Source organism: Pseudoliparis swirei, chromosome 8 (assembly GCF_029220125.1).
Source record: "Pseudoliparis swirei isolate HS2019 ecotype Mariana Trench chromosome 8, NWPU_hadal_v1, whole genome shotgun sequence".
Taxonomy (NCBI): domain Eukaryota; kingdom Metazoa; phylum Chordata; class Actinopteri; order Perciformes; family Liparidae; genus Pseudoliparis; species Pseudoliparis swirei.
Window position 1 is genome coordinate 6,325,312 of NC_079395.1, and position 26,304 is coordinate 6,351,615.

Consider the following 26,304-nt stretch of genomic DNA (forward strand, 5'->3'; position numbering starts at 1 on the left):
TGCAACTAATGCCAAAATGTTCATAATTCAATGCCCAATCTTGTGATATGCGAAGGTATGCGCTCTACCGAGTGCCCATTCTAGTTTTCTAAGTGTTTTGTAGACAAATGTGTCGTGTTTACTCTCATCTGCCCGCAGTCTCGAGTTGGATGAAACCTTCTGTTCGTCCTTCAAAGTGTGCCTGTCGTAGGGGTCAGCATCGCTTGTCAAAAGGTAGAGAAATATGTACACATCACATTTTACTTCACTTTGGCAGTTTTAAAGTAAATATTCACCTTGTGGTCACATTATTAGGTACACTTGGGCCGTCTGATGCCGTCCAACACAACAGCTCTGCTTTACGAAGTTAATAATGTTGAGTTTTTGGTGACATTCAAATGTTTTAACATGTTTATTTGGTAAGTGAAAACTGGTGTAATTAAATTCAATATATTTAGGGATTTATTTGTGTCCTATTACACAAGGGTGGCACAATATTAGACACACCTCTAAACATAATGCACTCAAATATGTGAACACATGTAGTTTATGTAAATATAATAGAAATGAACATTATAGGCCAAATACAATTGTCTTTATGGCAGAGCGGTAGTATTGGATTAGATTGTACAGGTTCAACATAAGAATGTGTTTGTTTTCATAAACATCCTATATTGCATTCTTTCATAGAGCTGCAATGATCAGTTGATAAATCAATGAATCAATTGAAGAAAAAAAATGTGTGCGTGTATATATCTTTATATTTTAAAGGTTCCAACTTCTACAATGTGAATATTTGTAGGTTTCTTTCGTCTTTTACAATTGTAAAGTGAATATCTTTGGGGTTTGGACGAGACATTTGAAGGCGTTGCTCTGGGATATTCTGATGTCATTTTAAAATGCTAAAGATCATCGACAGCTGCAGCCCGACATCTGCATGCAGCGACCTTCAACCTCGCAGTCTCCTGCAGATATAAGGTGTTTCACTGAAAACAAAATGTGGGTTTGTTTACGTAGAGAAGGTATGGAAGACATGCAAACGCCTCCTGTTCACCATTTCAGATCACAGAACCGATTATTTATGAAAAGTTATATCTTGCAGTAGCTCTTTGATCTCAACCGGTCACTCAGAAACGCCCAAACCTTTAATCCTCTAAATATTATGCACTGCTTCTATCGACAGTCTCTGTAAAGTTGTGACGATATGTTGCGGTGAGCTCGGTTTATAATGCTGCTGTGAGTTGCTGTGTGCTCCCACCAGAATTTTAATTGACTAAAAGGTGTTTCTCTTTCAGTCCACTCGGCACACCCTCCAGTCATCACGATCAGCTGATCGTTTACGTAGAAACAGATTCTTCCTGTAAGCAAAGCAGCAGCTGTTTGAATGTGCTGTGACGGCTGTCATCCCGCTCCAAAGGCGGAGGTTTTTGTGCCGACTAAATCCTTTATTTAACTTTGTCTCTCAAATGAATATCTGAATAATAACAAGACAGTGCAAACAACGCCTTGGGAACGGCGGTGGCTCACAGGTAGAGCAAGTCGTCCTCTAATCGGATAATTAATCAATTTGGATAAAATAAAGCCAGGATTGGCCAATGAAATGACAAATAAACGTATCAAAGTGATATTAAATACCTTGCTCCATCGTATAATTAACCAAAACGTCACGCTAACTGTTCAATATGTCCAGGCGATCGAGGAAACGTTCCAATTCCAAAGATCTGCACTGGCCATACATTTTTATTCTGGAGACATTAGTATTTACAACAGCTGCTCAGAGGTGAGGCAGCCGGAGTGCCGGGCTGGCAGCACTGAGGGCGGCCTGCCTCCAGATGCCTTCAGTGCTGCACTTCACCTCCATCGGGAGAATAACAACCGGAAGTCACACTGAAAAACAAACCGCTTTAACAACTTTCCCACAGACGCCTCCGCAATCTCCTGAATGCCTCGTCTTTACCTCGTGAGATGAAGAGCTCCCCGTTCAACATCAACGCCTGGACCGTTGTGGCGAGCGCCCGTCCTTCAACTCTGCTGGCGAGCGTTCAATTCAGCTCTCGTTCTTTTTGATGTCTGAGAAGTATGCAGAGTCAATATTGATGTAGAGGCTCACGGCATGGCTCCAGCTCTCCACGAACACTATTGACAGTGGCTGGCACCTCGTGGTCCCTGTAAACGCTCACCTGCGACGACTGAGTGGACGCTGGACCCTGAACCAGATGGTGCTTCTCCCCCCACACAGCCATCTTTAGTATGCTTCCCACATTTGTTGTTCTGGGGTCAAGGTAGACTCTTTGTGTGCACAGTCAGGCTCCGAGTTTGGGATTGTTTTCTATCTTATATATTTATATTTATTTATATATATATTTATTAATATTTATATATATATATTTATTTTATATATATATATATTTTTTATATATATATATATATATATATATACTCTTTGTGTTACATTCGCTCCCTGAGAGAAAAGAGAGCCGCCCTTCGCTCCATCGGTCAAATCCCTGCGCACGTGTGGCCGTGCGGAGGCTGTTCGTTCCCATGGTGACGATCAAAACAAGAGCGTCGACAGAAGCCGCATCTAAGGAGAATCACAATAACCACGGTATTTATGACTCTCTGTGCCCGACAATAATGAACGTGTGTGTGTGTAACAATAAGACGGGGGTCAAGTGGGCCATTCGAACACTGGAATGGATGCTGAGTGATGGCAATGTTGGTAAATCAATGCTTGTTATTAAAGAAATACTTCCACAATAACTACAATAAAATAACTTTGTGAAGTGTTCTTACTTTGTGCTCAACAGGGCCCCTCTCGATTGGCCCCCCGGATGCTTGTCGAGGACCGCAGTGCGGCTCCAAGTACCGAGTATATTTTTTGAGTTTCGCAAAGGAAAGTCATGCCCAGCTTAAAACATGCACACACGGCACATTATCACACCAATGGGTCGAGTAACGCAGCGTGATCAGTGGCACTAAGTGTCAAATGATGCTCTACCTCTATTAAAATAAAAGTTCAGAGGCTAATTGAATAATGTTATGTCATCATTTATGAACATGAGCAACCTCCTACATCTGTCTATACCTATTCAATTGTTTTAAACTTTCAACAATTACATTATTGGAGAAAAGAGTCCGGCACACTGACAACAAAAATATGTCAAATGTTATTTCATATATTTTTGAATATGTTGTATATACTTATAATACTTGTGTTTGACCATCTTTCAGCCCATCTTTCAGCCATAAAACCAACTTCCCTCATGCAAGTCTTTCAGCAGCTGTCATTCAAATATGTCCTCACTGCTCTGTCTCTCCTGCTCCTGCTTGTCCAAACTTTGCTTGCAACACACGCCGATCACAAATATCCCAAACACAAATATTGGGATAATGAGACACTATTATGAGCTTTGCCTTGATTGCATACAGTAAGCATCTTGATGGGTGTAATCTGTATGTATATAACTCAAATTACATACATACACAAATGTGTCTTTCTTTGTAACTAATCTGAGATGAGTCTTATCTTTGATGGTTAACCCTCAGTAAGCCTGAAAACATCCACTCCACACAAAAGACATGGTATCTGGCCCGCCTACCCATCACTGAAATACAAATATGTCCCTTTTTCCTTCTTGTTTGGTGTCAAGGCAAGTTTCCTCCATATGACACATATAGGTTTAATATCTATAATCTTTTGTGTGCACTTTTCTCAGTGAGCAATACATCTACAGCAGAGAGGCGGACCTTTTGTTCTGTTGAATATCAATAATGCATCGAGGATCCAATGAGGATTTCTTTACAGATGTTGAAAGGTTCCTGTGTGTGAGCATAACACGTGTTGCTGCTGTGGCAGAGAGCTTCTTTTATCTCTGAAACTGAAGTGGCTCTTTCTTCATATGGCAATGAATGTTCAAGGGAATTCATATAGCTTTAATAATGGTGGCGGATGAATGACATACACCGGAAAGAAACACGTGATCGACTGGTGAAGCACACTTGAGAGACCTCGAGTTTTTGTGAGAAGACATTTTCCCCATGGTTACCAATGTTTCTCTGCCATGTCCGTGGTCTCGGCATCACCGTTAACTGAAGCGTTTCACTGAATAGCCAGCTCATCAGGTCATTGGGGAAAAAGTCACTGAAATAATTAAAAATAATAATTTATTCCTCAGCTTATCTTCTGGAGGGTACACAACTATCATTTCCTCTAAAACTCATACGAAAGGACTTCAAGTGCCACAGGAAGTGCAGCGGATTGTATCTGCACACACATTTGGCACTGCTTTATTAGGGTTAAGGGTAAATACTGTAATTGTGTCCTCTACCATTCAAGCTCTGATGTGAGGAAAGATGTGATTCTACCTTCACTGTCGGCTCAAAGTTAAGGAACTTAAGATATTGTACACCCTTGACAATAGAAAGCTACAAAAAGGCTCCCTCACTCAAGCAACACCTGGCCATGATGGGTCTCTAAGCAACAAGCTTTAGTGCATGAAACGAGAGAAAGGGAACAGGATCCATTTAAGTACCTGCTGGATGAAATCTGTCTCCTATTTGTTGGGGTGAGAAAAAAAGAAAGAGAGGCTGTATGGTTCGCTCTCAGTGTTGCTATGCATGTTGTCTTTCTATAGTCAGATTAAATGCAATAGGAATATATGCACTTGATGAAATAAAGAAAATGCACTTTAAAAAAGCTGTAAATAATGAGCACAGAGAGCGGAAAGGAAATTGTAAAAAAAATTGCTCAAGAAGGAAAAGTGATTGTGACCAAATGGAGTGGAAACGTTCTGATGAGATAATGATCAGTTTTTAATCTGAAGGTCCACAACAGGAGTTTCCATTGTTATTGTCCTTCTGACTTCATGTCTCTTCTGACTTCTGGGACGCAACATGTTTGCATTGCAGTCATGACTCTCACAGGAGTTGCTAGGGAACATCTTAAGGCCGCATTGATGGGAATTTTAATCTGTTCAGAAAGGTGTGCGCGTGATATTGCAGCAGGTGTAGTTTTACTTTTAATACAGACAACTTGTAAACTCATCGAAATACAAAAAACACGTTTACGGTGCAGGTGTTGTGATCACCGCTGTGGCGCGCGTGGCGTCGGCAAGCATTTTACCAGAGAGCGTGCACACAAAAAAATGTTTTAACAAATCTGAATAAACATATATTTATATATATTTTCAGCTGACTGTGGTGCATGTGGTTAGATCAGTTCTGCTGGCTGGATGCCGTCACATCTGTCGGCTCTATGTCACTGAATGCAGTGCGGGCTTCCAGTGCGCAGCGTGGCACAGGCACTGACTTCAACACAGACACACACACACTGACACACACACAACTACCCACAAACCTTTTGTTTCTGCCAGCATCCGGATTTCAATCTGTGGCGGAGCGTCCTGTAAGAAACTCGCAGTCGGTGTGTTTTTTTATTTGCATAAACTTTTCTGGAAGCAGACAACAACAACAACAACATCAACAACAGGTAAGGTGCTGTTGCGCTTGTGTAATGATGTCCTTGAGCGCGGGCTGTTGCGCTCCTCTTCACTGGAGCCATAATCTGTGCTGATAGAGACATTTTCTTTGTGTTTAAAAATAAATAAATACACGTAGCAGCCATCAGACATTCAGCTGCCTCCCGACCGAAATCCTTTGGAAGTGATTACGCGGAGACTTCCCAGCAGCCCGGCCGGTGCAGACCGAGTCCAGCACCATGGAGAGCGGCGTGGTGCACATCTTCAAAGACGACAGGTGTCCCTCGGGACAGCTGGAGGACTGTTTCCAAAACTTCACCTTGCAACCGGGCTCATCGGACATATTCAACAACACAGCCAACGGCACCTGGGACGCGGACGCCGAGCCCATGTCGCCCATCATCCCCATCATCGTCGCCGTGTACTCCGTGGTGTTTGTGGTGGGCTTAGCGGGGAACTGTTTGGTGATGTTTGTCATCATTCGGTGAGTTTTTCTTTTCTTTCCCGCTTTGAAATGTGTCGTTCACATCGTGTCGAAAGCAAATGCATGTCCTCTCACTCGACTTGGGACATACCTGCATGCTCATGGCTCATAAAGCGAAAGGAAATTCAGAGCGTGTTCATATTTGAACGGCATTAACAAAACTGCCTTTTACGCGTGTCTACGGTGTTTCCCGTGCATGTGCACGTGCTTGTATGTGTGTGTTTTTTATTTACTTCTTTCCCTTCACCAATGACGACAATACATTATTGATTGGAACAAGCTTTGCAGTAATTGAGTAATTGTAATTGCATGTTTCCTCTCAAAGCTCATATGTTCATGCACAAATCCATTTAAAGCCTCATTATGTGGTCTTTTTATTTTATGTGTTGGATGTAAGAGCAACTATGACATTTTAAAGCTTACAATAGGCTAATGGGAGTTATTTGTCCTCCCTTTTTGTTGTACTAGTGTGCTCAGTAATTATATATATATATAGAATATTAATCCTTATCTCATTAACCTATACCTCTTTGAAAGTGTCACAACGCTATTAGAGTGGACACAAAAGCACGACTCAGACAGGAGTAACAAAGAATACTGTCTTTGGTTGGAAACCGGCTGGGTCAAAACCTGGAGATCAATCCAAGAAGCAAACAAGTCCAAAAAGGGGCAGGGCAGAGAATCAGAGGTCAGGGCAGGCAGGCAGGGTCAGAAGAGGCAGGTCAGGAATATACTCTAATAACGCTGGAGAACTTGGCACGAAAACACAAGACAATCTGACAGAGGACAAGTGGAAGTGAGGGAGCTAAATAGTGAGGGACTAATGAGGGGATGGGCTGCAGGTGAGAAGGGCGTGAGGACCAGGTGAAGGGAATGAGGGACTAACGAGGTGATCAGAGGCAGGTGAGGGGAGTTGGATTGACGAGATGGTGTGACAGGATGAAAACAACTATTACAAAAAGGAAGGCGTGGAGCTAAACTGTTACAGAAAGGATTACAACAATATAATGAATGTAACCACAGACATACCACAATCAAATCTCAATGTCCCCCCCCCCCCTCTCACACACACACATCAGTTACACCAAAATGAAAACAGCCACCAACATCTACATCTTCAACCTGGCCGTGGCCGACGCTCTGGTCACCACCACCATGCCCTTCCAGAGCACCGACTACCTGCTCAGCTCCTGGCCGTTTGGCGAGGTGGCGTGCAAAGTCTTCATCTCCATCGATTACTACAACATGTTCACCAGCATCTTGACCTTGACCATGATGAGCGTGGACCGCTACGTGGCCGTGTGCCACCCCATCAAGGCGCTGGATTTCCGCACGCCCGTCAAGGCCAAGATCATCAACGTGATCATCTGGGTGCTGTCGTCGGCCGCCGGCATCCCCGCCATGATACTCGGCAGCACGAAGACCAATAACGGTATCTTAACATTACATATGCATTCACACTGGTGTGACGGTGTCTGTCTGTCTTTCCATATCTTTCTGATCGCATCTGTCTGTTATATGGAGACAGGAACTCTTTCAGGCAATTTAAAACTTGAAGCCCCACTTCAATTTGCAACATCCATTCTCAATTAGCTGCCTGAAGCCTCGTTCAAATACCGTGAAGAGGATGCTTTGTGGAGGTTGAGCGAGACCCGATTACAGAGATCTGACTAGATGGAGCAATGACATAATGGGCCCTTGTTGTGAAGAGAGCTAGAAGGGTTTATTCTTTCAGCGACATTGTAATAGATTATTCGTGTTCAAAGATAAAGCACAATGCACTTTGTTCAGAGGTATCTCTGTATTGAAGTAACCACACTGCATCATGGGATCTGAGTTTATAGATTTTAACCGTGGCCATCTTATGGACATTTAATTACCTACTGTCCACTCAACACGTTGGTTTTAGACTGAAACATCTTAACAAATATAAGATGGATTGTCATGACATGTTTTACAGATATTCCTGATTCCTAGAGAATGAGTTCTTCTTCGTTTAATGATCTGCTGATATTTCCTCTGGCATCACGATGAGGTTGACACTTTACTTTACGTATAGTATTGAGAAATAGTTGTAAAGAAATTTATTAAATTTGTTTTATAAAACGCTGTTATGTAGAAGTGGGTACAAGCATGTATTAATGTTTTTTAACACCTATATCTCCTCAGGTATGAACCAATAAGTTGTGGCTATAAACAAATAATGATGATCATTTTACAAAATATATCCTCATGGGAGAAATTCTAATTAGCTGCTAAGAAATACTGTTCATGAATTCATACTTTAAAACATCCTCAACACTGAACGCAATAGAGTGTTTACATAGAACTTGTAAATGCTTTCTTAAAATAAAAATGTTGTCAACTTTTCATCCCTCACTATTTACACGTCAGAGTGAATATCTCCAATACTTTGGTTTTTGAGCAAAGACCACTCCCATCAGCCTCAGCTGGACTTTCACTGTCACAATTCAAGGTACATTTACAGTGAAGTTCTAATAGTGACCTTCTATATTCGGTCTTTTCACACTAATTTACTGCTTACCGCTGACAAATATCCCCGGCTCCACTAGTCTATGCCTCTTTGAGCAAGACACTTAACCCCTAATTGCTCCCCTAGTGGTGTTTAAGTGTCCTTTAGTTCTGATGGACGTGTGGCACCTTGCCATCAGTGTATGCATGGGTGTGAATGGGTGAATGCTGTAATGTAGAAGTGCTTTAAAGTGCTTTGAAGGGGATCAGAAGACTAGAAAAAGCACTATACAAATACCTCCCAACTCTGTTGTTCTGTAACTAACAGGGACCACAGAGTGTGCCCTCCAGTTCCCCGAGCCCTACAGCTACTGGGACAACCTGATGAAGATCTGCGTCTTCATCTTTGGCTTCGTGTTACCCGTCATCATCATCACCGTCTGCTACACGCTCATGGTCATGCGGCTGAAGAGCGTGCGCCTGCTGTCGGGCTCGCGCGAGAAGGACCGCAACCTGCGGCGCATCACCCGCTTGGTCATGGTGGTGGTCGCCGTCTTCGTGGTGTGCTGGACGCCCATCCACATCTTCATCTTAGTCAAGGCGCTGTGTGGCAACGTGCCAGAGACCACCGCTGTCACGGCCGCCTACTTCTTCTGCGTGGCGCTGGGCTACACCAACAGCAGCCTCAACCCCATCCTCTACGCCTTCCTGGATGAGAACTTCAAGAGGTGCTTCAGGGACTTTTGTTGCCCTGGCGCCCGTGGACACGGAGACTCTCGCGGGTCGAGCCGTGTGAGGAGCACCCTGCGGGACCACTCGTGTCCCACAGAAGCCCGAGGAGACATGAGGCGGGCCCGGCCCGTATGACTAGCGATGGACTCGTCCTCCATGCCCTATCAGGGCTGGGAGGACTCCAACGACCCGGGATTGACTCAAGTCACCACCTCCATCTGAGGGAAAGGCTCAAGAGAGAGACAGCTGTTATTTATGTCTTGGTCAGAGAATCCAAAAGCTGATTTATTTAGAAGATAAGCCGGTGTTATTCTTCTTATTGTCAACTAATCCCATGAAAAGACCCAAACCATCACATGATTGATCCTAACCAGTATTAGTTTGTCCAAAAGCTATTGACATGACGTGTTCCTTCATAATGACGGAAAAGGGCATTTATTATATTCTGAATTAACTCATGAATGTGTAAAGATGGCCAGCTGTCTGAAAATGACTTTAAATAAAATAATAAATAGAGCTATTTACATTTATGTGACCTGTTTTTAAAGGTTTACGTCTTCAGAGAGAAGGAATGTGCTCTGGGCAGAGAGAGAAGTCAGAAAGTAAAACATATTACGTTGTTGTTTTGTTTCTTGGGATTTTTTGTCATTTCAAAAAATATGGAATAACATCAGACTGATCTGAAATTATGCTGAAAGTATATGCCTGAGAGACGATAATTGTGAAAAAATGCATCTTATCACAACCCAGCTAGACACTGAATCACAACATATTGTTTTGTATTGTATAAAGCTGAAGTCTAACTCTAACTCTACTACTTTTTCATGATATTTCTCACATTGTTGACATCAACAATGAAAATATGTTGAAAGATGTCCATAAAAGACAGACCAAAAGTATTCATTTCTGTAGCTGGATCACATTTTGTTTAGCCGACCTGTAAAGTGTCCTATCGGCGGTCATTAAAGTGATAGATACAGTCAAATGATACAGTCAAACATAAAAAGATCAACTGGTATTCCGTAATACCAAGTAATTTTATTATTTTTGGGGTTTGGGAGTGGGGGGGGGGGGGGCTTCATGATGAGCATTGTTTTCAACCTGTTTTGTGTGAATTGTTGTTTGGTGCTTTGCTGAATTGTACATGTCTGAATATATATTATTGGAGAGAGCTGAATATTTAATAACCTCTCAGGGATCATCCTCTGTATTTCACCACAAGAAGATACCGAATCAAAGTATTTCCTTCTTTACAAGATGGCTGTCTTTGATGAGGATACGGTGTGGAAACAGTGCCCTCACTGGGGTCTCAGATGAACCCTGTGCTATCAGAAACTATCATTAGATTATTACATCTGACACAAGTTCCCACCTGTATAGATTTCCTGCTGTGATGCACATCGAGTAGGCGTTAAATACTGTACATAGTGTTGCCAACCTTGAAATACATGTGGAAACTGGGTAACAGGGCTCTATGAGAATACCACACTGTATCCACACGACATGCCTTTGGCTGTTTCGTGCAATTGAGTGTTTATACTGTAAATCTCTTCTCATCGGAAGTAATCAAACAACGCAATTATGAGTTCATCCTCGTGAAAAAAAACAACCTCAACAAAAACAAACGTGACTCATTTACTGTCTTGGTTTCCTTAATTATTGTAGCTTTTATAGGAGTCATGAAATCAAAAGCTTTTGTAGAGCAACCCATTAATCTGTGTAAATCTGATAATGACACAGTAGTTATAGGAGAAAATGTGTGTTTTTTGTGCCTGGTTCTGTGTGCCTTATCTTATGTGTCCTCTAGATGGTATGCTTGCTCCAAACGACCAGCAATTAGCCACATCCATGTGTGTGATGACTTGTTCTCCCTTTTAAGAGCGATGAAGTATATCCTGGTATAAGCATTGTAGCATTATGAACTGAAGTCTTGCTGAGGACTTCCCACTGACGGTTACTATTCTTATAATCCTGTAATTTATTGGATAGAAATGATTGTATTCATAAACAAACGATCCAATTCCGCCCGGGTTTGAGCACCAGATAACGTGTGTATCGTGTGCTGCTGCATTGTAAATGAACTGTATCGGTTGGATATTTTGCCGTATGTTTCAGCTTTAAAAGTAAAACCATGCTTCACACATGTGCAACAAAGTCACAATAAAGCTTGGAATCAAACCAGTTGGATTGCATTTGTGTCCTTCCTGATGTCAAGGTGGGTTCAATGGTGAGAAATACAGAGTAGCGTCCCAAAACAGCCCCACATAACTACCCACATTCCTTAATTATCTTCAACTCTGAGACAAAGTCAGTTCATTAGAGAGTCGTGTTGTTCTGCTTGCTGAGGAATGAGTTATGATAGCCTCTTATGGACAGCATGCTTTTGGATCTACGTTGTGTATGGCTCAGATGTGAACAGGTGTGTGTCTCGGACATGTTTGAAGGTGGGTGCACATGTCCAGATGTTCTTGATGCAATTCAGTGTCTACTGAACTGACTGTGATCCTCACTGAAACAATACAAAGTACTTCTGATGCACGCAATAGAGATGGGTAACCAAAAAGAGATGTCAGTGAATGTGGGACTTACATTCACCAGTTGGCCACAAACGTGATTACAAAGTATAGATATATGTCGTAGTGGGATTTTTGCAAAAGGCTAGAGGAGCTGAAAGGTATAATTGGGCATTGGGGATTCTCAGAGATTTGAGCAGCAAATCATCCCTGTGTGAATTGATTAAGCTGCAGTAGTGACCAAGATAATTGCAGGACCTTCAAGATCCATGTGCATTAGCAAGTCATTATTGGTCTATTCAGGCTCTAATAGACTTAATTGTAACCAGTGGCGGGCCGTGGGCCTGGGGCCTGGGCCTTCAGTGAGGTCCTACACAGTCCCACCCGAATTAATCCACCTCTTATTACTATCATTATGATGCCATGGCTCTAGACCAGGGCTGCTCAATACGTCGATCGCGGCGTAGTATTGGTAGATCGCATGACATTAAAAAAAATTGGCCCGCCCCCGTCATTTTCTATAGTTTGTTTATTTATTAAACTAAACAGCCGTCTGATGTTGATCGTATCTACACAACAGCATGTCATTTCTCTCGGCTCTCCGTCTCGCCCGCTGCAGAATGCGCGCATCATGACTGAGAAAAAGAAGAAGAAAAAAGTCACTTGCACTAGTTTGTTCACTAAACAGGGCATTGTCGCACCCAAAGCAGATTTCAAGTATATGCTCGACCAAATCGACATCTTCTCCTCCTTCCGCCATTGTGGGTTGAACAAACAGCTTTGTAGTCCGCGAATTAATTCCTTTATCAAATTCAGTTTCCTAGTTCTGAGGTTTTGCATCTACCTGCCCATAGGACCCGCCTCTCAATATTGGTAATCCAATCAAAAGACGTGCAGCACTCCGCCTGCTAGCTGGCTCCTGTGCCGGTTCCGGGGCCTTCGAGAAGGCCTAGAGGAGCCAACTCTAAAGCTGATTGGTTGACACAACATCGTCATTCCCATTCACTTGAAGCTACCAGCGCCCGCAATGTTGATTCTGAAGGCCTAAGGGCAGATGTTAGCCCCCTGGCAACACACGATGGCTGAATATGATTGGATAAAAGATCTAACATAAAGACCAGCCCTCCAAATCTCAACCTGGCGCTGGCAGCAGCGCAACCAAGAGGAACGCTATGAAATTAAGAGAATAACGCTTACTCTGGGGAATAATTGAATACATATTTGTGGGAAAATATATTTAGAAAAAAATATATATTCTGATGATGTTTAGGCCAGCAGAGAAGGCCTTGCTGGCCCTGACGGCCCGCCACTGATTGTAACCCATCACTCATTGCTGGTGAAAGTGATTTAAGGAAGCAGAATTGAAGAGCTATTAATTTACTTTACTATTCGATGTATGGCTCTTAGAAGACATGAATGAGAACCAGCTAAGGACATGCAGCTCGTGGGTTTTCACTTTATAATAAGCCATTGTTTCTGCTGCTCTAATGCTGCTATGAATCCAAAATGAGTTTGACATTCTTTCCAATCCAATGAATAATGTTGTGAGGCCTCAGGTTTATCTTGTGATAACTTGAAGAAGGGCACGGGTATGTCACCCCTTAGCAAGGGACCCGGGTTCGATCTCCGGTTTGGTTCGAGTGGTCCTTCCAGATTTAAAATATTTGATCGTCATATGCATCGATAACAGACAGTTACTCTGTACAATAACAAGTGTCTTCTGTGTGGAGTTTAATATCAAGGCATATATATGAGCAAGGATATACAAAATAAGAGGCATAAATCAAAACAATAAGAAATACAATATTTCCCCACTAATTGTTCTTACTATTTTACTAATGTACACTTTTTAAGTGATGAAATGGTCCACTTCAAATTTGAAAAAAATCTGCAACCGAGTTTATGAATAATTCTTTGAGACTGGTGTCTTTGACCTTTGGGAACATAGGTTTATTCTTGATACACATTGAAGGTGTCCATGTCAGGAACGTGTAGGTACAACTCTTAATTATGCATAACAACAAAACACTTCGAATTTACAGCACAAATAAATGTTTTATTACAATGTACTTTACAAGTTATTATTAATATATATGTAGGGTGCCAATACAATTAAATAAAATGTAATCAAAAGACGCTTCTCATCATATATTCACAAATACTGATGATTAATGCAGTGTCTACGGGGGACAATGGGTTTTCATTACAGCTGCAATCCCTCGGGCCGCCACACGGGGGCAGACGTGTGTTTAGAAAAACAAAAAACGTCATTGGTCAAAACAATGTACGTCAACCAATAGGAACCGTCTCCGTCTGACCCGTTGCTTCCGGGTGTCTCCAATGAATAAATCCTTTTTGCATCTGATGCTTGTTTGTAAACACTAAAGAAACATAAAAGATACGTCGGTCAATACACGTTTAGGGAATGAACAGACTATTTGGACGCGGGAAGTCGACGGCGCCGTCCCCGAATCTGTCGGACTGCATCGGCAACGTGAGTGCAAATCAGGCTGAGAGGCATTGTTGTTTCCGTCGTGACCCTCACGGTAACGTTATAACGGGAACGTTACCGGTACAAAGCGAGCGTGGCCACAACACCAGCGAACAGTGCCGGCTAGCTCACATGTGATTAAGCACCTTGCAAACATGAACACCGCCTCTCGGGGGTCTTTCCTCCTGTTTGGACCGTTTGAAGACAGGTGTACCGTGATTTGGGCGAGTATCCCGGTATTTCCCCCGGGGTGCACCTCCCTATGGTCACCGCTCAGAAGGCACTTTCAATGGAACACATCCGTTCCCGTCTTGACTGCAAATGTCGGGGCGAAGGTTTCAAGGAGTATCATCAGTGTGCTGGGTAATGTCAACAGAGCCCAGAGGGAAATGCTTTGGACATGCGTCTGGACTTTGGAGAAAAAAAACATGGCTGAGTTCATAACATCCTTTGAAATGTCTCCTTCATGATATTTAGAGGATATATATATATCTTGGCACATACAGCACTTTATTTTCCTGGACACTTTAACCTGCGGGAAATTTACTTTGGTCACTGCCTTGTGTATATATTTGGTTTCCTCTGTATATTTAGGATTTTCGTATTTCGTATTGTAATTGTGTTTTGTGTTTTTTTAAATTTTTTTAATTAATACTCTAATGTGCACCCGCTGCTGTGATCCTGAAATGTCCCCACTGTGGGACTAATGAAGGAATATCTAATATAAATATATACACTACCGTTCAAAAGTTTGGGGTCATCCAGACAATTTTGTGTCTTCCATGAAAACTCACTTTTATTTATCAAATGAATTGAAAATTGAATAGAAAATATAGTCAAGACATTGACAAGGTTAGAAATAATGATTACAATTTGAAGTATTCATTTTGTTCTTCAAACTTCAAGCTCAAAGGAACTAAGGAAGGCCAGTTGTATAGCTTATATCACCAGCATAACTGTTTTCAGCTGTGCTAACATAATTGCACAAGGGTTTTCTAATCAGATATTAGTCTTCTAAGGCGATTAGCAAACACAATGTACCATTAGAACACTGGAGTGATAGTTGATGGAAATGGACCTCTATACACCTATGGAGATATTTCATTAGAAACCAGACGTTTCCACCTAGAATAGTCATTTACCACATTAACAATGTATAGTGTGTATTTTTAATGTTATTAATGTTATCTTTATTGAAAAAACAGTGCTTTTCTTTGAAAAATAAAGACATTTCTAAGTGACCCCAAACTTTTGAACGGTAGTGTATGTATATATATATATATATATTTATATATATATATATGTGTATACACACACACACACACAAATACACACAGCATTGTATCGCTGTGTTAGGTCTGCCAGGATGCTGAAAGAGCATGCCTCCTCTAATTCATCTCCTCCCCTCTCAGGTTGATGCGAGATCAGAGTCCATAGAAAAGAAGATCGGCCGACTGGACGGTGAACTTGTGAAGTACAAGGATCAGATGAAGAAGATGAGAGATGGGCCCTCGAAGGTAACACCACGTCCGCTGTAGGGATGGTGGAGGTTGTAAAATTGTTTTGGAGAATATAGAAAAAACATCCGTTTTATTTGTTCCCTGTTTAAATGCAGAACATGGTGAAACAGAAGGCGATGAGAGTCCTGAAGCAAAAGAGAATGTGAGTCCTACAATGCACCATTTTTACTCTTTGTTATGTTTTAATACAGAGTCCGAGATATAAGAACAAGAGTCTGACCGGTGCGTTAGCCGGACAGATAATATAAACTTGTTACAGGTTTATCGCTATCGAGGTATATGTTGGCCGATTTGTTCTGGATCATAATATTTCTGTACAGAAATGCCAGATATGTGTCACCATGGCTTAGCTCGTCAATAAAAAAATACAAACAGAAAAATAAAACAAAAATAATTGGAGGCATCCTTTTTAGCTGATAAAATGTCATCGGATTGTTTTAGACGCTCAAATATCAACTTCAAGTTTACAGTAGTGATAGCATAGTAAATACAATTGAGATTTAAAAAAAGATTTTGTGCACAATACATTGTTTTAAAACCAACTGCATTGTTTTTACACAGGTATGAAGGTCAAAGAGAACAGCTGGCTCAGCAGTCTTTTAACATGGAGCAGGCAAACTACACAATCCAGACATTAAAGGACACCAAAACGACAGTAAGAGCCACACGACTTGATAACAACGCTGCACATTGTCATCGTCTGGGGTTTACCTCCCATGTGGGGCCAAAAGGCTCTTTGCTGATGTCAAGAAAAATGTCACAAACCCAGCGAATTAATAAGAAAATAGCTAATCGTGTCAGAGGGCGACGTCTCTGCAGATACAGACACTGTCAATTACTTCTAGCAGGTCATAAGATGTTTGAGAGGGATTCTTTTTTTAGGGGTTTATATACCTAGTAGTATATAAAACTGAGTCAAGTTTCCATATCTGGACATAGTACTGCTCTACGGATCCTCATCGGCATGTGGCAAAGAAATGGCACTAAGGGCATGTTTTTCGCTCTCCTCCCGACTCGCGACAGGAAGAGTCTGATTGGCAGATGGTTCATCCAATCACCTGCCACATCATTTATGCTCTCGTCCAAACAGTTTCCAATGGCAGTTTCTCAGATGGTACTGTGGTATAAATCATCTGGCGTTTCACGTTAATGTTTCTGTACTTTACAAGAAACAAGTTTTTCCGCCGTTGCTGAAATAGTTTATTTTACCAGTGAATAAATATACCTTGTGCAATTTAATTTCCTTTCCCAGGTGGAGGCCATGAAGATCGGTGCAAAGGAAATGAAAAGGGCTTACAAGGACGTCAAAGTTGATCAGATTGACGTATGTTTACGAATGATTATTTATTGCCAATGCTGTGTACCAATCGATAAATCCCCTCAAATACCTGTTCTTGTCAGACATTTTGGACGTATAAAGTAATCACAACTATTTTTAACTTTCAGGATTTACAAGACCAACTGGAGGACATGATGGAGGACGCCGGCGAGGTGCAGGAGGCCTTGAGCCGCAGCTACGGCACTCCAGAGATCGATGAAGATGATCTTGAAGCAGGTATACCTTTAAGAGCACACACCTTCATCAATAGAGCAACTTGAAATGTATATAATCACCAACGTTTAACACACAGAAATGAGTGCAAATACAAAGCTCTCAGCAGAGATGGTAAAATGATTTCCAGAACATCAGATATATCATGTTTTTATGTTCCCATGATGGCTCGATGATCTTCTTGAGTACCTGTGTGTTAGTATTTTGTGCATTTTCAACACACGCCAAAACTAACTGTTCAGGCAGTGTTCAGCAACTAACACAGCCATAGATCTCCAAGTTTGTCTGAAATTAGACCTGAAAAGGTTTGAGTTCTAATTTATATTCCATTTTAGGACTAAAAAAACAACATTAAGAACAAAAGTCAAACAATGATAAGCCTTTGAATTCGGAGAGGCCTTTTTTGCCACTTGTGTTTGGAAATGCAGACTTCACATTCTGTTCGAGAGACGTATTCTGTTAGTTCCTAAAAGTGGCCCACGCCTTTCTGATGCTGAAATACTGGGTTCAAAATTCTCCTGGTCAAATTTGGAAATTAAAAAGTCCGGTGCAAATATGAAAGAAATTGTAACAAAGACAGATAATAGTGAAATATCAACAATGTTATTGTCCTAATAAACCAAGTGTGTCCAGTACGATAGTGACAGTGTAACTGGTTTCAGAGCTGGACGCTCTGGGTGATGAGCTGCTGCTGGACGATGACAACTCCTACCTGGATGAGGCCTCAGATGCCCCGTCCATCCCTGAGGGGATGCCCGGTGACAGAAAGACAAACAAGGTGACGGTCTCCAGAGCGCTGTGGCACACTGTGGCCCTGTGACGGACATTTGTATACCCTGTAAACACATCCGCGGCCGTGCATCCGTGCGATGTTGGTGAGATTTATAATTCCAGTGTGTAGGATTGAGGGGGGAACCTCTTGAATTCATCATACTCATCCCAGGGTGGCAACAGTTTTAAGTAGTTCATTGGCTCAAATGGGTGAAACTAATTGACAAGTTCTCTCCAGCTTTGTACACTGAGGGGTTCAAGGTCTGTCATTTCCGAGTTTTCTTAAACATCCCTCTCTTTGTTTTCAGGATGGCGTTTTGGTGGACGAGTTTGGCCTGCCGCAGATTCCTGCCTCGTAAACAAGGAATGGATTGAAACGACTGCACTTCATCTGAAAACACTTTTATATGTAGAGTAACATTTATACATGCAAAACATTTGACCTGAGAACACTGGGATTTTGAAGCCGAGCCGGTGTTGGGTCGTGTACCGTTACCACGACTGTACAGCATGTGGCCTTGTAACATACTGAACCTTTTTTAAACACTTCTTCTCCTTCCCGCCTAACGCTTGTCAGTCTCGTCCATCACCAGTATTACTAAGTTCCTTTTTATTTTGTCTTACTTGTGTTCAAGTTTTATGTGTTGTTCAGTCCTTTTGTGGACATGATTCCCCGAGAGCCTGTTCATATGTGTTATTTAAAAAACATGCAAAATAAATGATGTGGTTTAATTTAACCTTAAATTTTTTTGTGTAATTATTATTCGCGACGGTACCAGATCAACCTGACATGAAGGTGCGGGCCCCTATTGAGCCGCACACAGGTAGAGAGAGTTAGAGAAGAGTGATACAATTCTAATACGGGTCTATTTCATATAAGTCTATAAGACGCTTAGCTCAGCATTAACATCTGTAACAAAATCAATACGTCATCTCTTTCCTCCACTCCGTACGAAATAAACAGGATCTTGATTTTACATAAGTTATGTTTCTTGACACGGAGCATTGACTTCCTTAACTCACTTGAAGACTATTGGATGGATTTCTATGAAATCTGGTGCAGCTTTTCAAGCTCCCTGAAAGGTATCAGAGATTCACGTCAATATATTGAAATAGTACAACTTGGTGTTTTTACTTCAGCAACATTTTATTATGGCTGAATGCATAAGATTAGACCCTCAGTCTTGAAGGTGAACTTCATTGCTTCTCGCCCTCTGAAGGCGGGATGTGTCTATTAAACCAGTGTCTGATTTTCAGTCTGTCCTGCATCCGCTGCACCATGTTGGGTTTGGTTGTTTGGGTTTTTTCTTAAGACGGAAGAAGATAAAAGTTTAATAACATTTAAAAACAAAATTAACCGAATATAATGAATGGGATACAAACCTTCAGACGTGTGGACTTTTGCAGCAAAGAGGAGATAGGTGGAGCTGTTTGTGCCGATGTTTTCTTTGACGGGGTCACTTTCTGTTTTTTTCTCTCCAACCCAGTTGTTGTACAGAGTTTTCTTTTTCCCTCCGGCTGACTCCGGGTAAGAGGCCCAGCTCTCTGGGTCGTCTTTGTCTCCCACCGCTGGCAGGCGGCAGAGCTCGGCCTCCTCTCGCCTCCTCACGTGCTCTTTTTGCCTTTTGGCCTCCTCCACCATCATCACCTCATTACACTCAAGTCTCTCTTCCTTTTGTTGCATCGTCTTTCCAAGGAGGTGTTGTCTTGTTGTTTGGTTCATCCTTATGCTCTTTCTCTTTACGAGTAGGTTTGTGTACTCTGAGGCTTTCACTCCAGCAGGTTGAAGGTGATATGCAGACCGGAGAGTTCTCTGTAACTTGTGACAGAATTAGAACTTCAGCTCACACTCTGGAATTAGAACATTAGAATGTTTCCATAGAATTGTATAAATATTCTAGGTATATAATTACATTAAGTACAGTCTGTAGTCCAGCCTCATGCCTTTAGTCCTGCAAGCAGCATCACTTTGTTCCAGCTTGACATCTATCTGTAACTGTCATAGGCAAGGACGGATTATGAGACATTGGCCCATGCAAAAGGCCTTTTTTCTGAAGTCTTTATTTATCTTTTTGCATGTTTGTCTCTGTCTGTGGTGGATTTCTGTCTCTTTGTGGTTGTTTTGTGTCTCTGTGGTTGTGTTGTGTCTTTTTGTGGTTGCGTTGTGTCTTTTTGTTGTGATTTAGCATCTCTTTGAAAGTTGTGCACATTTTGTGTCACTTATTCTCTTGATGGTCTTTTTTTGTCCATTTAAAAAAAATGTTTTTACTCTGTGGTCATTTTGTATCTCTTTGAGATTGTTTTGCAACTTGTCTTGAGATGCAGGTGGCAGGGATCAATGCAGAAGTTTAGATGTTTCAATGTTTGTATAAAGTCCTCCGGATATCGGCTATTCTAAAAACACAGAGTTTGACATTTAAATGGTCTTTGACTTAAACATTTTGTAACATAGCGTTACCTCCAGAAGTTTTACATCTTTGGACATTCCCATAGAACCATCTTGTTCACCCATCTGGTATATTACTAGACATATAATGACATTAAAATTGGTAATTTACATTCTTATTAAAAGTTATGTAGCTCCAGAAGTCTTTCAGGCATTACTGATTATTCAGTCACAAGAACCCCGGTTGGAGCCGTTGGTATCTGTTGGTATCAGGTGAACAGACAACGATCGCTGTTGAACAGCAGTCGTGAACATTCACAATAATGTTGTTTGACATTTATTACCGGAATTGTTCAAATAATGTAATACTTTCTGAATGAACGAGTTATATGTAATATATGTGGTGTGACTGTAACAGACTTAAATAAATAAATAATAACTTAAATTGTCTTTAGACCGTCTTCAGAAGAACTGTTTCCGGTCTGTTCCGGAAGTAGTTAGTGAGCAACCAGCAACATTTGTAGCCTGGGAGCACCAAGCGTGAGATACATGTTGTGATTAAAGGACTCTAAAAAACAAAATGTCAGAGCAAACGATAACAGTGACAGTTGCATACGGTAATACGACTTTTCACGATGCTACACGATTGTTGCGAAATTATAAATATCGTTAGATATGAAAACTGGACGTTTAAGTATCTATGAATTGGTTAGCGAGTGTAGCTAGAGCTAAGCTAGATTTAACTTGGTATAGTGTAATGTATTGTACTCCTAGATTTCCTCGACTATTTCAGTCTTTTTGTTGTTTCATATGTGCTTACCGTGATTTATCCAGCATGTATTTCTCATTAGAATATCTTTCTAAAGCAAGGGTGTGACATTAACAAACTCTAAAATGTAGGCTACTAGTTAGTTCACTTTCAGTTTATGATTATTGTTACTAACATTCAGCATCATTTGAGGTTACCCGGGTGACAATGATACATAATGATGGCCATGCATAAATCCAAATCTCCCACTCCAGGATCTACTAAGCACAGCATCACATTAACTGGTGAGGATGAAGGCAAGGGCCCCATTGTCAAGGACCTCTCAGATGCTCTCGCCAAAGCTACTGGAGTTCCTCAAACCTCACAGAAACTCATTTTTAAAGGTAGGCCGTGGGTCTTTTTGTTTCTTTCAAATACAGGCTAGTTAAAAAATCATATTTCATATCCAGGATTAACCATGGCTGATTCATCCTGACATCCCAGGGAAATCGCTGAAAGACGTGGAGGAGAGTCTGTCCAGCTATGGAATAAAAGAAGGCTGCAAGCTCATGCTGATTGGGAAACGGGTAAGGCCTTTTACATGGGTGATTTCTCTGATGTGTCACTATATATTTAATCAACTACTGCTAACTATACAAACAGAACAGTCCCGAAGAAGATGGTGAGCTGAAGAAGCTGAAAGACATTGAGAAATCTGTGGAACAGATGGCTACAAAGCTGGAGAAGGTTGACGGGGAGTTGACTGGAATCAAGAATGTAAGCAGTCCTTTGTGGTTTTTAAGTTGCATAATGTTCTGCATTGTGATCTGTTATTCTCCAATATATATTTTGGAGACATTTCTTTGCAGATTTTTGATTATCACCCATATTTTCCACAGGGCTTCCTGGCCAAAGACCTGCAGGCAGAGGCGTTGAGTAAACTAAACCACAGAGTGAAAATAGCAGCGGAACAGTTCATGAAGAACCTGGAGCAGATTGATGCCATGGTGAACTTTCTTTTTCATATATAGTTGCGTTTTGTCATCGTCTTTAAAATTGATTGCAGTTTAAAATTATTATTAATTGTTTCAGAAAATGTACATATCACAAACCCAGATTTGTTTCTTCTTTTTACCAGAGTCTCCCAGACAATTTTAATGGCTGCAAAATGAAGAAAAAGGGACTTATAAAGACTGTGCAGGTAAACCCTTTTTTTTGGTCACCCACATGTTTTAATTGAAAATAATTGTGAATATTACTAAGAGGGATTATTATCTGTCAATAGGACTTCCTGGCCCAGTGTGACAAGATCGAGGCTTGTATATCAGACCACCAATCAAAGATCCAGTCGAAAAATCTTGCCCTGCCGTAGTCCCAAAGTTTCCCATAATGTGTGCTATACATTGCTCTGTGAGCAACTGCAAAGTGTACAGAAAGTGTCAAGTGTGGAGTCGATCCATGTCTATTTATTGTTGGGTTGATGTGTAGGAGAGATCCCTCATCACAGAGAATCCTGTGAACAGAAGGAGGCTGGTTATTGGTGCTGATGCTGGGTTCATCTGGGATACATCCTCTGGGTTAAAGAGATATGAAATTTCTCCAGGTGCTTTGATTTGTGGCAAATTATGTAAATTATGTATCTTAAAGCATCCTAAAATAGTGCTGAATAGAACTGCAGAGTTCACATTTCAGAATACTAACATTCTCTGGTTAATCACCCAGTATTGCACAAAGTGCACAATAAATAGAGACACACTTTTCTTCTCATTGTGACGTGTTCCATGCGACACTTTGTACACGCATGGCCAAAAGATGACATAAGCATTAATCTGCTGCCACTTCACGCTCCTCTGGGGAGGATTTCCCACTGGATTGGCTCTTAATTCGGCTGCCAGGTCATCAGTGAGGTCAGACACTGATGCTGGGAAATAAGAACGTTTCAGTTCACCCCAAAGATGTTGGTTGAGGTCATCACCAAACTGGAGGAACATTTTGTTGTTGTTGCATGGACCTATATCTGCACACAGGCATGTTCATGCTTTAACAGGAAAAGGGCCATCGTCAATTATTGTCTAGTATACCGTTGTCATAATGAGAACTAAGGGACCAACCCAAAACTAGAAACATTTGTTGATTGAAATCAACACAATTGGCAACTATTATAATCATTTAATGGTTAGTCAGTTAAGCAATTGTAAAACAAAGGATTAAATATATGAATAATAAACAGCTACCCTAGCTCACCATTATAAATAGAAAAGGTACACAATGCTGTCCACAAACCTTTTGCCATATGTTGTGTATTTATTATTCTACATGGAGACTAAACGCCAAGCCAGCACCTTTTTCTTTAATCCAGTGACTGATGCAGTGTACCACGCATCTTTGAAGTTAGTGTGAGCTGTGAAATTGTTTTTGCTTTCAACCATCACATCTATTTTCCTGTTTTTAAATAAAGCCTCTGAAAAATGAATGTAGCGTTGTTTATTCAGCTCAGACCACAATTTAACCTAAAACTTCAAAATTCAAATTATTCAGTAAAAATAAGTCACGACAACAAGCTCATCGTTTCCTTTTTATTTCCAGCTCCATGTGGGTCTTTTCATACATCTTAACTAGCTTATATATATATATATATATATAATGCAGACCCTGTATTGTTTTCACAGATGTGCAAATGAGCTTTGAGATGTGATGAGTTGGGGGGGGTCCAGGAGGAAGGGTGGTCCAGAGGTACAGTTTGGTCCCACAAGCAGTTTAAATAAGTGACCTTCAGTGAGCTATACCCCGGTGAATCTTGCCATGAGCCAAATAACAGGACACAGCTGTTCAAACTGATGATACACATGGTAGGTACAGAATAAACCGTGATTATTCTAGTCGTCTTTGTCCTTTGCGCCGTGCTTCAGAATGCGTGTGAATGCGACATAGTTGAAGTTGCCTTTCTTGTCGATGGGCGCCTCTCGGAAGAGCTCGTCCACTTCGTCATCTGTAAACCTGTCGCCCATCGTAGTGATCAGCTCCCGCAGGTACTCCTCCTGGATTATACCTGTGGGAGGAGTCCATTCGCCTGTCAGGAGTTTTTCATCATTTTCTTTCTAAATGGATTTTTACATCAAATGTAAATACAGACATTCCCTCAAACACGTTATATTATTGAACATCAATTACCCCTCCAACCGCACAGCTGTACAATTAAATGAATAACAAGTTCATGAAGACATATTATTCGCATATTACTTTGATATTTGTAGACTAATATAAAATCCAATTCCTTTTGTGAATTTAGGACAGAAAAGTAATAAAACATCCTGACAACATTGATGAGAAACACCAGCACAAAGCGCATTGCACATTTTACGTGTAAACATGAACTCACCTGTGCCGTCCTCGTCAAAGCAGGCAAAAGCGTTCCGGATCACATCCTCAGGATCCGTGCCGTTCAGCTTCTCTCCGAACATGGTCAGAAACATCGTAAAGTTGACTGGGCCCGGCGCTTCGCTCATCATCGTCTCCAAGTAATCATCAGTGGGATTCTTACCTTGAAAATAGTCCCAGTCATTAGTATTTATGACAATATGTTGATACATTTCTCCTCCTAGATTTCATCATCTCTAAATCTCACTTGAACAAACTGCATTTAAAAATTGGGACGTTTACTTTTAGCATACGTCTTTCTTCGATAAATGAATTGGACATCTTTCCCATTGCTGTCTGAAAGTGTGTCAATACATTGTTTACCTAATGAGGCCAGCATGTCATGCAGGTCTTCTTTGTCAATAAAACCATCTCTGTTTTGGTCGATCATGTTGAAGGCCTCCTTGAACTCCTGAATTTGAGACTGGTCGAACATCGCGAACACATTGGACGTGGCCCGCTGAGGACGCTTCTTGGTGTTCTTGCCTTTGGCCCTTTTGCTCGACATGTTGGCGGTCAGTGGCTCCCCGCTTCCTGTAACACAGACGAGAGGAAGGCTGTCACCTCAAAGCTAGCTGGGTGACTTGTCAAGTTTATTGAAAAATGTTTCATCGTCGTAAATGTTATTACGAATGAGCGTGCACTTTAACAGGCTTGGACATACAGCTCATGTTTCTGCGACACCGGCTTCTGATTCGTTTTATACCATCTTTAAACAGAAGAAAACCTGTTTGTGTCAAATGAAGCCCAACTCGAACATAACATGGCCCAGTTTAAAGATGTGGACCTCTGGACTGGACTTTCGACTTAACAATGGTTGGCTGTTGATATTTGTCAATGTGGTTATGAGGCTGACTGGTAATTTAGCGTTAACTACTTATTGATAACTCCATAGAAGGAATTTACGTTGGTGAATTGAATACAATGTTTTCGACAGTTCGATTTCGTGTCACCTGTCATAAGGTTTGCACAACAAACGATGACAGCGTAGCCTTGCTACACATTAGCCAACGACAGTCGATGGAAACCTATTACGACTGTAACGTTACATGTTTGCTTCCCAACGTACTTCAGAACATTCCAGATAAATAGCGACACATCTCAGTATCAGCTAGCTAACAGTTAGCCTAATGTTGACCTCATTAACTAACCGACCAGAGTATCTTTAGGGAGCTAACCGACCTCACGTCAAAGGAAAAACATTTACTTTATGTGGCCGTTCAACAATAAAATCACCCACCTCAGAAAATACAAGCGTTATTGTCGAATCGCTGTAGGCGTTAAACGCAGCGAGCAGAGCACACAGACTGATGAAGAGAAACCATTAATGTTTAATTTCCTCTTTACCGAACCGACCAATCACAGCCGAGTTGGACGGAGCCAACGGACCGGACTGTACCATGTTGTCTTTCTCGTCTCTGCTTGCTCGTCTATGTTTCGACATTGGGTCGGATTAGAACATTAAATAGCGGCAAGAAACTGCTCAAAATGAAGGTTGAATTTTTTTTTAGCTTTCGTTTTGATAATATCTTTATATTTGTCTTCACGACTAAATGCTGTAGTTTCTATGTTTCACCACCAGGTGGCAGCAATTACTAATACACCTCACTGTATATGTTGCTGTAATTCTCGATGTCAATATTCAATTGTCTCGTGTGAGTGACATCCAGAGCACTGGACACACAGAAACCACTGCATTTAGGAAACTGAACTATTAGTTAAGTAAAATAGAGACATCTAACCCGCTTTGAGATCACAGTTT

The 26,304-nt window shown here is 41.3% G+C and overlaps 4 protein-coding genes across 5 annotated transcripts; 3 read left to right on the forward strand and 1 right to left on the reverse strand.

The window, feature by feature from the left end:
- Positions 1 to 5,692: 5,692 nt before the first annotated feature.
- On the forward strand, positions 5,693 to 9,279 carry oprk1 (opioid receptor, kappa 1). Its single transcript, XM_056421876.1, has 3 exons — positions 5,693 to 5,940; positions 7,020 to 7,372; positions 8,741 to 9,279. Exons 1-3 carry the CDS (start codon positions 5,696 to 5,698, stop codon positions 9,277 to 9,279), a joined length of 1,137 nt encoding a protein of 378 aa, XP_056277851.1. The 5' UTR covers positions 5,693 to 5,695.
- A 4,711-nt stretch (positions 9,280 to 13,990) lies between these two features.
- chmp5a (charged multivesicular body protein 5a) lies at positions 13,991 to 18,735 on the forward strand. The gene is made up of 8 exons (XM_056421870.1): positions 13,991 to 14,151; positions 15,561 to 15,665; positions 15,764 to 15,810; positions 16,230 to 16,323; positions 16,921 to 16,992; positions 17,115 to 17,223; positions 17,883 to 17,998; positions 18,300 to 18,735. The coding sequence occupies exons 1-8, from the start codon at positions 14,083 to 14,085 to the stop codon at positions 18,348 to 18,350; spliced, it is 663 nt and encodes a 220-aa protein (XP_056277845.1). The 5' UTR covers positions 13,991 to 14,082; the 3' UTR covers positions 18,351 to 18,735.
- A 2,173-nt stretch (positions 18,736 to 20,908) lies between these two features.
- bag1 (BCL2 associated athanogene 1) lies at positions 20,909 to 23,598 on the forward strand. Its single transcript, XM_056421871.1, has 7 exons — positions 20,909 to 20,994; positions 21,401 to 21,529; positions 21,630 to 21,712; positions 21,789 to 21,902; positions 22,025 to 22,132; positions 22,264 to 22,326; positions 22,411 to 23,598. The coding sequence occupies exons 1-7, from the start codon at positions 20,958 to 20,960 to the stop codon at positions 22,495 to 22,497; spliced, it is 621 nt and encodes a 206-aa protein (XP_056277846.1). The 5' UTR covers positions 20,909 to 20,957; the 3' UTR covers positions 22,498 to 23,598.
- An 89-nt stretch (positions 23,599 to 23,687) lies between these two features.
- On the reverse strand, positions 23,688 to 25,874 carry myl12.2 (myosin, light chain 12, genome duplicate 2). Of its 2 annotated transcripts, none has more exons than XM_056421874.1 (4): positions 25,783 to 25,874; positions 24,867 to 25,076; positions 24,505 to 24,666; positions 23,688 to 24,174 (listed from the first exon to the last, which is right to left on the reverse strand). In XM_056421874.1, exons 2-4 carry the CDS (start codon positions 25,048 to 25,050, stop codon positions 24,002 to 24,004), a joined length of 519 nt encoding a protein of 172 aa, XP_056277849.1. In that variant the 5' UTR covers positions 25,051 to 25,076; positions 25,783 to 25,874; the 3' UTR covers positions 23,688 to 24,001. The 2 variants fall into 2 exon arrangements, with proteins under 2 accessions (XP_056277849.1, XP_056277850.1); XM_056421875.1 differs by having other exon boundaries at positions 24,867 to 25,099; positions 25,783 to 25,846.
- Between the last annotated feature and the right edge of the window lie 430 nt (positions 25,875 to 26,304).